The sequence below is a fragment of the Benincasa hispida genome, unplaced genomic scaffold (assembly GCF_027475165.1).
Source record: "Benincasa hispida cultivar pf3 unplaced genomic scaffold, pf3_genome.v1.1 HicScf1848, whole genome shotgun sequence".
Lineage (NCBI taxonomy): Eukaryota > Viridiplantae > Streptophyta > Magnoliopsida > Cucurbitales > Cucurbitaceae > Benincasa > Benincasa hispida.
In genome coordinates, this window is record NW_028326240.1 from 485,817 (window position 1) to 497,874 (window position 12,058).

The following is a 12,058-nucleotide window of genomic DNA, read 5'->3' on the forward strand; positions in this document are numbered from 1 at the left end:
ATTAAAATCTTTGGATAAGTGATCTTATCTTGTTTACGGGATTGACTAATCATAATTTAGAAACTTAGAGTTGAGCTAAGAAGTCGGGTAGATGAAAAGTCATCTGGGAATATCTTTTGGGGGTAGAATATCGAATTGAAACCTATAACCATACTGTAGATGCGCAGCTATGTGGTTGAGCTGAATTTTGTAAAATGGTTCTTCAAGTCTGGAAAAAACTTGCACATGAACAAAATGTTTTGAGTTGCATTTTCTTTTAGCTTTTGCTTTCTTTCTTCAATATCCTGGCAAGCAACTTTGTTGGTGGAATGGCATATCCTAAGTCCGAGCTCAAATAGGTCGATTTATCTTGTTGCTTTGGAATTTCAAATTTTTTATTCATTTTGGGCCACTACTCTAATTGGGATTTAAGTAGTGAATAAACTTAATTTCTAATCCTTCCATAGAGTGTTTGAAAATTTTCTGTTATCGGCCTTGCCACAAGATGGTCATGGATCTTTCTATGGGGTTTTCATATTTTAGTTCATTTTATGCTGTTCTTGTACTGATAAAATTAATTTCTTTTGGGGCTGCTTAGTTATGATAAGCAGAGAGATTTATAATTTTTAATAAAGCTATGAGTTTACTACATTTAGAAAGGACTAATGCAGCTTTATTGTGTTTCAGGTTGGGCCTTGTTGCAACCATTAAGGTATGCAGTTTTCCATCCATTATGACATAATACCACGAGTATCCATTTCTTGTATTTTCTCAAAGCATTCAAGTTATTTGTCAGTATAGAATGATCATGTAGTATTCTCAAGGTTGGAAATAATTATGTTGCATAGCTTTTTTTTTAAACATTTATTCTAGTAGTGATGCACAATGAATGAATGAACATGAATAGTTAGATACAAATCAATACACATCAGATAAAAGAAGATGAGTAAACAAATCAATACATCATTTTCAGTTTTCCATCCATTATGACATAGCTTTTCATAGCTTTTTTTTAAAACATTTATTCTGGCAGTTGTCAGTATACAAATCAATACACATCAGATAAAAGAAGATGAGAAATGACAAACTGGGCTTCATTTGTACGCAAATGCAAACATTCAAAAATATCACCCAAACTCATGCACCACCAGCTACAAATTATAAACCAGAAAGAAGATTTAGCCATCATGTTCGGTCTAGGAAACACAAAAAAAAAAAAGTGGTTTTGAATACCTTTTGCATCATGAGTACCTTGCAAGCAGAATCAAATCCAAAACTTGTGGTGACCTCTTTGCATTTGAGATCACCATCAATAGTTTTGGGCAACCAATCACTCGGGTTCAAATTCTTACTCCTAATTTGAAAACAACAGATAGAAGGGGAATATAAATAACAGAGTCTTGCACACACAAAAAATGGTACCCTATAGTAATTAATTACTCAACCTTATATTTCTGCAATAAAAATAACATATAATAGCTTATCTATGACAATGAAAGTAAGAAAGAGAGAGAAAAAAGGAGGGAGGCAATAAACAAATTTCATAGTTTTGAAAAATACATAAAGTTTTCAGCGAGGAGACAGACATTTGTGTTGGAATCATCTCCACCAATTGACAAGGCCATCCAAATCAAGCTTCTTAGCAGTTTCTTCAGCTTGCTTAAACTGGAAATAGAAACGAACAGTCAATTAATGCATTGACTACAACCAAGACGTCTCAAAATGAAAATTCTGGAAAGAAAGAATTTCACCTGATCTAGTGTTTCAATCTTGTCCCTCCCACTGCATATCATATCAAAACCACCCTGATAAAACAAAAATTCATTTAAATCAAGAATTGCATTCAAATGGCAATCACTTCGCATCGAGACCACACATATTCACACTAACAATTCTAACAACTGAAAGCTAGAAATCCCTTCAAGAAAATTAACCTGATTGCGATATGGGTAGATAAATTATGCAGTCAGTTCTACATATTTACCTTTCATGATCCCTGTAGGACACCCTTGAAACCATACAACGTGCTTCCTTTTACTCACCTGTAAGAAATCTTCACCAAAATCATAGAAGCTGCTAATTAGCCACAACTTGAACAAAAAAGCAAACATTTATTCTTGATTTATAAATGTGGACACAATGAGACCCTACCAAATAGTCCAGAAATCACATTATGCCCTCCCAGTGCTTGGCCACCAAACTAGACAACTCCGATCTTCAATTTCTTATTCACCTGCACCGAACTGGAATCACTTGGCACCAACATTGCCGACTGTTGGCCGAAAAGATCAGGAAACAGCTTTGTGATATCATCTGCACGCACATATAAAAAAATTCAAACACTCTAAAACCTTAAGAAGTGGCAACTGGCCTCAAACGCATTCAGTAAAACTCAAGTTCCAAACAAAAGCGAGATTTACAATCATAAGCAAAACATAGTAAAAGAACAAACAAAACTCAATGCATGTCACTACTCTTCCTTTGAGACATCAATCAACTCAGTTACCAAACGGAGTAAAAAAAAAAAACACGTTATGAAGGCTAAAAACTCCAAAACAAGAAGAGAATGTAAATGATCTATGGATAATAAACACCCGGATTGTCAGCGGCAGAGCTAGGAGGGCCATCGAGGATTTTGAAGGGGTTTTTGGGAATAGAGGGAAAAGGGAGAGGTTGATCGATACAGTGGGCTTGGACTTCGATATACACAGTAGAAACAAGGCCGATCTCCGACGGAGAAGATGCAATGACGAGGGAAACATCGGCATTGGCGATGAAAGGCGGAGACATTGGTAGGAGAGAAATGAAGATGAAAATGGGGAGATAGGTAGAGAAATGAAAGATTGAATCAATGAAAGAAGTGGAAAATTGAGTGTTCGACAAGGTCGTGAAGATGAGGGACTTGAACTTGAATAAGAGGAAGGACTTGGGACAAAATGGATAACCACTCTAAGAAGGGATTTTGATGCTCCAAAGCTCCATTTTAACTCCCTTGATTGAGGATTTGGCTCAGCAAGAGACTAAAATTTTTATGGCTAAAACAACGAGAGAGAGAGAGAGAGAGGGCTTCAATGAAACGAAATTTTTCATTGAAAAAATGAAAAGAGATATTTGGTCTCCAAGCGAATGTAACAATTTAGTCTACTTTAAAACACATTTGGTCTCCACGAAATTAATCAATTTGCATACAGATAAAGACCTCCACCAACATTTGATGAAAACCCAACCTTAGCTTAGAAAAGGCTTAAAACATAAATCCCAACCAAAAACACCTGGAGACTCTAGTGGAAAAGGGACAACCAAGGTAAATGTTTAGAACTCGGCTATGCCACACAAAACTTGCCAATTCAGGCCTAAGACATATGGGAGGTTTTTTGCAAGACGTGGAAGTCATTAATAGTTCCCAAAGAACCAACCAAGAAAATAAATGAACTTTCTATGGGATTTTTAGTTTTCACCAAGAAGTGAGAACGTAAGAATAGCAAAACAAATAAATAGGCACTTGAGCTAGATTTTACAAAGACTAATTCAAGTGTGACATAATATTTGACAAAGACTAATTCAAATATTTTTTAAAACAAGGATAAAATAAAGAGCTAGATTTTAAGATAGAAAAAGCAAGATTTAGAGTTAATATGTGACTAAATCACTCAAATTTAATAGCCTGAAGGTAAAAGACTACTACAACTTTTTCATACCTTTTAGTGTGTTCTTCTACTCCGTAACTTGAATTGGGGACAAAAATGAAGTGATTCAGCCTAGCAAAAAAGTACATGATTAACTAACCAAATACAACAGTCGTAACAATTTTTTATATTGTTTAAACTAACATCCACACTAATGATACACACACGCAACACTAATGACCAAGTTACTTTACTAATATTTCAATATTTTAGCTTTAATGACATTTAGCTATAAACTAAATAATAATACATGAAGTATAAAATTTTAACAAAGGGCAAACAAAAAGAGAGAAAGAAATAGAAGAAAGGAGTATCAATGGAAATGAGATGAAGAAAACAGAAAAACAAAAAGATATTGAGATACAATCATATGAATGGAGAAAATTAAGCAAGAGATGGAGAAGATAGACGGAGAATCAGAGATAAAAAAAAAGAAAGAAAAAGGAGAAAGAAGAAAAGGATAAAGAAAGACAAGAAGAAAGAAATCAAGTGAAATACCATAAGATGGAGAGAGAAAGAACCGCCAACAAAGAAGTCATCTTTGACGATTTCTCATTCCTTCTTTGCCGAGCCGCCTCTCTTCGCCATTCGAAGTACTACCTCTACCTTCCCTTTCGAGAACATACCCAGGAGCCCTCCTTTTCCAATAATTAAAAGAAATACCATAAAGCTTCGTCTATGATTTTGCCGGCCGACCCTTTACAAGACAATACTAAGCAAAAATACACACCAACAAAATTAGACTTTACAATGAACTTAACACATTACTAATAATTCTCGGGTCAAATACACAGTAGAAATACCATAGGGCTTGGACTTCGACATACACAGTAGAAACAAGGCCGATCTCCGACGGAGAAGATGCAATGACTAGGGAAACATCGGCATTAGCGATGAAAGGCAGAGACATTGGTAGGAAAGAAATGAAGATGAAAATGGGGAGATAGGTAGAGAAATGAAAGATTGAATCAATGAAAGAAGTGGAAAATTGAGTGTTCGACAAGGTCGAGAAGATGAAGGACTTGACTAGAATAAGAGGAAAGAGCTTGTGGACAAAATGGATAACACTCTCAGAAGGGATTTTGATGCTCCAAAAGCTCCATATGAGTCCCTGATGTGAGGATTTGGCCAGCAAGAGACTAAAATTTTTATGGCTAAAACAACGAGAGAGAGAGAGAGAGAGGGTTTCAATGAAAAGAAATTTTTCATTGAAAAAATGAAAAGAGATATTTGGTCTCCAAGCGAATGTAACAATTTAGTCTACTTTAAAACACATTTGGTCTCCACGAAATTAATCAATTTGCATACAGATAAAGACCTCCACCAACATTTGATGAAAACCCAACCTTAGCAAAAAGAAAAGGCTTAAAACATAAATCCCAACCAAAAACACCTGGAGACTCTAGTGGAAAAGGGACAACCAAGGTAAATGTTTAGAACTCGGCTATGCTACACAAAACTTGCCAATTCAGGCCTAAGACATATGGGAGGTTTTTTGCAAGACGTGGAAGGCATTAATAGTTCCCAAAGAACCAACCAAGAAAATAAATGAACTTTCTATGGGATTTTTAGTTTCCACCAAGAAGTGAGAACGTAAGAATACCAAAACAAATAAATAGGCACTTGAGCTAGATTTTACAAAGACTAATTCAAGTGTGACATAATATTTGACAAAGACTAATTCAAATATTTTTTTAAACAAGGATAAAATAAAGAGCTAGATTTTAAGATAGAAAAAGCAAGATTTAGAGTTAATATGTGACTAAATCACTCAAATTTAATAGCCTGAAGGTAAAAGACTACTACAACTTTTTCATACCTTTTAGTGTGTTCTTCTACTCCGTAACTTGAATTGGGGACAAAAATGAAGTGATTCAGCCTAGCAAAAAAGTACATGATTAACTAACCAAATACAACAGTCGTAACAATTTTTTATATTGTTTAAACTAACATCCACACTAATGATACACACACGCAACACTAATGACCAAGTTACTTTACTAATATTTCAATATTTTAGCTTTAATGACATTTAGCTATAAACTAAATAATAATACATGAAGTATCAAATTTTAACGAAGGGCAAACAAAAAGAGAGAGAAATAGAAGAAAGGAGTATCAATGGAAATGAGATGAAGAAAACAGAAAAACAAAAAGATATTGAGATACAATCATATGAAAGGAGAAAATTAAGCAAGAGATGGAGAAGATAGACGGAGAAACAGAGATAAAAAAAAGAAAGAAAAAGGAGAAAGAAGGACAAGAAGAAAGAAATCAAGTGAAATACCATAAGATGGAGAGAGAAAGAACTAGCCCTTCGTTTCGCCAACAAAGAAGTCATCTTTGACGATTTCTCATTCCTTCTTTGCCGAGTCGCCTCTCTTCGCCATTCGAAGTACTACCTCTACCTTCCCTTTCGAGAACATACCCAGGAGCCCTCCTTTTCCAATAATTAAAAGAAATACCATAAAGCTTCGTCTATGATTTTGCCGGCCGGCCCTTTACAAGACAATACTAAGCAAAAATACACACCAACAAAATTAGACATTACAATGAACTTAACACATTACTAATAATTCATGTAAGAATGGAAACTACAAAGAATTTAGGTATCTCACTTCCAACTATGGAATTTGACCCGAGACTTCATTAAAATATCTTATCCAAATTCTGAAAAATAGGTTCGATTTTCATCAATTTGGTTGTGTAAGATACCTATATCTAGATCACCTGCTCCATTCTTCTTTTAGATTTGAACTTGCATAATTAATGGTAGGATTCTGATCTGACCTCCTCACATGACAAATACAGCGGCGTGAATTATAATATAAGACTGGGAAGGAGATTAAAGGAAACGACATTTACTCTAGAAAGAGATCATATTACCATCTAGTTCCACCATTGTCTTTTTGATCACAGGCTTGAACTTACTTGCCAAACGAATTCTACCTTTAGAAAGAGATCATCAAATGATAAATATTAAACTAGACTTCATGAAGATGTTCTATCAATCCAAAGCCTTTCAAAATTGTTAAGAGAAAAGATACTCCACTTTTATCCTTGATTTTCTGATCTTACATGCACCTTGACTAGTCTTTATAGTATTGTATAAGTAACTATTAAGTTATTTAGATACTCTAAAAAAGAAAAAAATAAATAAACTTTTAAGTTTCATCAACTAGAAAATTGTTGTCTTTTTAATATAGATTGGAGAGTTTTTTTCATCTTTCATTTTTTTTCTTCTAGCGATCTCCATTTGTTCTCATTTTGGCTGGATAATTGATACTCTGTTTATCATTTCCCTTCTTATTCCCCATAAAAAAAAATTCTATAAAAAAAATTATTAACGTGTTATTCAAGAAAACATGAGAACAGGAATGCACGTTTTCATGAAAAAATCATACCGTGTATCCTCTCCACATCCATTAACAAAGTCAATGCAGTTTCGCCAGCCATCCAATCTTCAACAGAAGCAGCCAAATTTCCTACCCGGTATGCATAACTAGTAAGTAATAGAAATGAGGAAAAAATCTATGGAGGAAACTGATATCAAGAAAAAGAATGAAAGGTTAAAAGGTTAGAGACTAAAATGATCAGGAGGTACAAGAAGTGGGACAGACAGATCGATGATATTGGTCCAGTTTTTCCACTCTGGAGGAGAGCTCCAGCAGTGTAACCCAAAGCATAGCAATAAGTTGAATCAAAGTTCGTGGGTAAACCACACATCCCTTCGTACCTATAAGTCAAAAGAAGAAATAAACAGAGATAACACACAGAGCACTAACCAGCAAAGTATAATTTTTTTCGTATCATCTCATGGCCATTCGCTCGTACCATTGGTAAGTTTACATTTGAAAGTCAAGTAGCTGTAAGCCTAACCCATCACTTGATTGGGCATTTTCTTTACGAGTTCATAATGGAAGTCTAGATACTTGATACCCCTAATTATCAAATATGAATTTAAAAGATCTTGATGCATTTACCAACATGCATGTTTTTGAGATCTCAACTGATTTGCCTACTACCCAAGTGCTAAATATAATATGTGTTAATCACTAAATTATTAAACAGGAGCGTTTAAGTAAAACAGCAAAAGTTCAAGCACGAATAGAATAAGTACCCAAAGAAATGTGACTACCCCTTGAATTGGCCGCCAATTATATGCACCTTGTTGCCTTCTCTTTTCCATCTCAATTTCATGGAAAGACGTGTATAAAACAAAAAGAAAAAACAATTACTTGGAATGGAGCGTTAAAGTAAAACAGCAAAAGTTCAAGCACGAGTAGTAAGTTTCATTTCCCATAACCTATCCTCATCTATAATATTTATTTTTCCATAACCTATCCTCATCTATAATATCATGGGCAAGAATTTCATTGAGTTCCGAAATAAGCTGTTGCACCTGTAGAAAGCGGGTTATAAATGATATCAGTTCAAGAATGACATATTGATCCCTTTAGACTCTCTCTTTAGACTCTCTCTCGAGTAGCTCTTTAGACTCTCTCTTTAGGTTCTCCATTTTCTTTATGTTGTGCTCGACATCCCTTTAGAGCTACTCGAGAGAGAGAGTCTAAAGAAAGAACCTAAGATTTGAAAGAGCTAAGTTAGAATCTAGACTCGAGAGAGCAAGATTAGAACTGCATAAACAAAAGATAAGAACCTAGAGAAAAATTCTGTTTGCCAACCTGCATCGCATGCATCCTAGAGATAGGTATGGTATTATGTGGTCGCCTTATATGTGTATGCGTCATTTTTTCATCGCATAAATAAGAATAGAGGCTTATGTGTAGGTCCTATAGTCTTATCGCATATATCGCATGCGTTCTAGCATTAAAAGTCATAGCATTCGCATCAAGAGATGATTTACTATTGTATGTGTGTTGCATGATCGCATAGCATGAACACAACCTAAGAAGTGTTAGCCGAAACTCTTCTCAACCCATTCACCGCATACTCATCGCGTCTTCCGTTTTATAACTCTTTTCGAATTCCGCTGCATTTGTTTATTTTTATTACCACAAACAACATTCCCAATAACTACTTGATTTATTTGGTTACCGCAAATTGTTCTGAGAAATTACCACCGCATATTTTTTCCCAAGTCCCTGTGTTTGACCCTGAACTTACCAAGAAACTCAGTGGGGTTTTACTTGAATTCCACTGAGAAAACTTAAGTGCTCAACGCATTTTCATCCATAATTCCACCTCATAAAATAACGCATCAGGTGCCATGGATGGGCGGTGGAGCTGACTCTCCCGAGATCTAGCTCCGATCGTAGGCTTTGGTCGTTTCTCGGAATGGAAGAAGGAGATGAAGATTCTCAAGCCTTCTTCTCACGCATTTGTCTGGATCGCAGGGAAAAACTCTAGATAAGTTGGCATTCTGCTCACCGGCTTCTTTATATAGAGATTGGATCGCCGACAGCATTAATGGACTGCTCTGATTCTGACATTCGCGACGTGTTAGTCCTTTCTAAATCTCTGCTGCTAATGGCGTAGTAGGTGAAATGTCAACATCAGTTTTTTATTTTCCCAAGATGTACGTCAGCGTTCATTCCACCAACCTTGCGTTGATCCCTCTATTATGCGTTATCGTGTAGCCGCAATCTTGCAGTGACCGCATTCGCTTAATACCGCAACTTCGACACGGTGATCGCAATCGCTTGACGAGCGCAACTACCATGCGATGGACGCATGCCTTGCCTTCATTTTGGCTTACCCCTACATGTGTCATGCGGACATCCAATTATGAGCAAGACGCTCTTTCTCAAACTAGACTCATACATACTTAGCAGCGGAATTGCGGTATTTCTTTATGCGTTGATCCTGGCAACTTACTTTCGTTTTGGCTTGCCCCCACGTGTGTCTTGCGGACATCCAACTACAGGTATGTGTCATTCACAACTTAACTCTTATCAACATGTGTTTCTCCATTGCGTTGGCAGTGGAGTTGTTATTCTAAGTTTCCTTTTTTTTCTTCATATAGCTAAAAATAGCAAGGTTGAAAATAAATACCTCACCCCAAAATTTAAAATGCGACTCCTTGCCAATAGATTGAAAGAAGTCATGCGATGTTCTTAAGAAGTTTGGTAAAGGATCAGTTTGAAAGAAAGCTAGCCGACCACTAACTTTTAGAAACATTTCTTGAGGTGATTGTCCTAAAAATAAGTTAACTCTAGTATATAAAAAAAAATAGATGCATGTGATTCATCATTGAAATCATAAATGGCAAAGAGAAAGCATGCGGCGACTTACTAAATTTATCAATGTTAAATGATTGCGGTAATCAAACAGGATGCGGTGATAAAACTTTCAAAATTAAAATACGATGCGATGGTGCAGAATTTGGAATAGAGTGAAGGAAAAATACAACCCCAAAATGTGCGCTGTCGTCGGCATTGTTTGTCGATGCCTCCTTCTTTGCGGCGATCTTCCTTTGCATTCCATCAAAGAAAACATTGAGAGGGTAATGATAATAATAAAGTAGTTGTATCTTCATGCGGCGCCTCCGCAATCGTGTGCCTTGATCGTTTGCAAAGAAAACATTGAGAGGGTAATGATAACAATAAAAGAAAGTTAGCAAAATTTTTCTCGCCCTTTTTTCTTTTTTTTTTGAAAGACGTAAAAGCAAATATATGATAACAGGTAATAATAAGGTGATGAAAGTTCATGAAGTATTGATGTAGAAAAAGGATATTCGAAAAGAATGCATCCGTGATGAGGTCTTCACATAGTAACTCAAGGACTACTTATTCCAAGCTGGGCCTTTCACGTCCACGGTGGCATTTTCTTCTTCTCTCGTTCTTCCAGAATCTTGACTGTTTTAATCCGGACCTTTTCTCGATTGATGTTTATTATGATTTCCTCTTTGTGCACATTACCAATCATTTTTTAATATATCTGCATAAATATCAGCAGAGCCTATTAAGAGTCTCATCTCATGAATGCGATATTCCATTTTTTCCTTGAGTTCTTGAAGAAACTACTTCAACTTTGAAAGAGTCACCAAAGTTCAATCCAAACGAAATATCAATTCTAAAGTAGTTACAAAGAGAAATGAGTACCTTGCAAGCAGAATCAAATCCAAAACTTGTGGTGACCTCTTTGCATTTGAGATCACCATCAATAGTTTTGGGCAACCAATCACTCGGGTTCAAATTCTTACTCCTAATTTGAAAACAACAGATAGAAGGGGAATATAAATAACAGAGTCTTGCACACACAAAAAATGGTACCCTATAGTAATTAATTACTCAACCTTATATTTCTGCAATAAAAATAACATATAATAGCTTATCTATGACAATGAAAGTAAGAAAGAGAGAGAAAAAAGGAGGGAGGCAATAAACAAATTTCATAGTTTTGAAAAATACATAAAGTTTTCAGCGAGGAGACAGACATTTGTGTTGGAATCATCTCCACCAATTGACAAGGCCATCCAAATCAAGCTTCTTAGCAGTTTCTTCAGCTTGCTTAAACTGGAAATAGAAACGAACAGTCAATTAATGCATTGACTACAACCAAGACGTCTCAAAATGAAAATTCTGGAAAGAAAGAATTTCACCTGATCTAGTGTTTCAATCTTATCCCTCCCACTGCATATCATATCAAAACCACCCTGATAAAACAAAAATTCATTTAAATCAAGAATTGCATTCAAATGGCAATCACTTCGCATCGAGACCACACATATTCACACTAACAATTCTAACAACTGAAAGCTAGAAATCTCTTCAAGAAAATTAACCTGATTGCGATATGGGTAGATAAATTATGCAGTCAGTTCTACATATTTACCTTTCATGATCCTGTAGGACACCCTTGAAACCATACAACGTGCTTCCTTTTACTCACCTGTAAGAAATCTTCACCAAAATCATAGAAGCTGCTAATTAGCCACAACTTGAACAAAAAAGCAAACATTTATTCTTGATTTATAAATGTGGACACAATGAGACCCTACCAAATAGTCCAGAAATCACATTATGCCCTCCCAGTGCTTGGCCACCAAACTAGACAACTCCGATCTTCAATTTCTTATTCACCTGCACCGAACTGGAATCACTTGGCACCAACATTGCCGACTGTTGGCCGAAAAGATCAGGAAACAGCTTTGTGATATCATCTGCATGCACATATAACACAATTCAAACACTCTAAAACCTTAAGAAGTGGCAACTGGCCTCAAACGCATTCAGTAAAACTCAAGTTCCAAACAAAAGCGAGATTTACAATCATAAGCAAAACATAGTAAAAGAACAAACAAAACTCAATGCATGTCACTACTCTTCCTTTGAGACATCAATCAACTCAGTTACCAAACAGAGTAAAAAAAAAAACACGTTATGAAGGCTAAAAACTCCAAAACAAGAAGAGAATGTAAATGATCTATG

General features: G+C 35.7%; 1 protein-coding gene across 15 annotated transcripts; it reads right to left on the reverse strand.

The window, feature by feature from the left end:
- Positions 1-443: 443 nt before the first annotated feature.
- Positions 444-11,786, reverse strand: LOC150030507 (pyrophosphate--fructose 6-phosphate 1-phosphotransferase subunit beta-like). Of its 15 annotated transcripts, none has more exons than XM_090309543.1 (14): positions 11,629-11,786; positions 11,463-11,530; positions 11,230-11,283; positions 11,039-11,143; positions 10,730-10,832; positions 7,786-10,565; positions 5,953-7,401; positions 5,485-5,544; positions 3,678-3,737; positions 2,131-2,292; positions 1,964-2,032; positions 1,540-1,644; positions 1,213-1,333; positions 444-1,130 (listed from the first exon to the last, which is right to left on the reverse strand). In XM_090309543.1, exons 11-14 carry the CDS (start codon positions 1,996-1,998, stop codon positions 1,107-1,109), a joined length of 285 nt encoding a protein of 94 aa, XP_090165669.1. In that variant the 5' UTR covers positions 1,999-2,032; positions 2,131-2,292; positions 3,678-3,737; positions 5,485-5,544; positions 5,953-7,401; positions 7,786-10,565; positions 10,730-10,832; positions 11,039-11,143; positions 11,230-11,283; positions 11,463-11,530; positions 11,629-11,786; the 3' UTR covers positions 444-1,106. The 15 variants fall into 15 exon arrangements, 10 of the variants coding, with proteins under 10 accessions (XP_090165669.1, XP_090165672.1, XP_090165671.1 ...); XM_090309546.1 differs by having other exon boundaries at positions 5,953-7,150; positions 7,286-10,565; XM_090309545.1 differs by having other exon boundaries at positions 5,953-7,150; positions 7,270-10,565.
- Positions 11,787-12,058: the final 272 nt, after the last annotated feature.

Excerpts from the sequence above, each read along its gene's own strand:
- LOC150030507 (XM_090309539.1), bottom strand. The coding sequence starts at position 1,998 with ATGGTTTCAAGGGTGTCCTACAGGGATCATGAAAG. Across the intron at positions 1,334-1,539 it reads CTCCTCGCTGAAAACTTTAT|GAGTAAGAATTTGAACCCGA; the intron begins GTATTTTTCAAA and ends TTTTCAAATTAG. Across the intron at positions 1,131-1,212 it reads AGGTACTCATGATGCAAAAG|CTGGTGGTGCATGAGTTTGG; the intron begins GTATTCAAAACC and ends TATAATTTGTAG.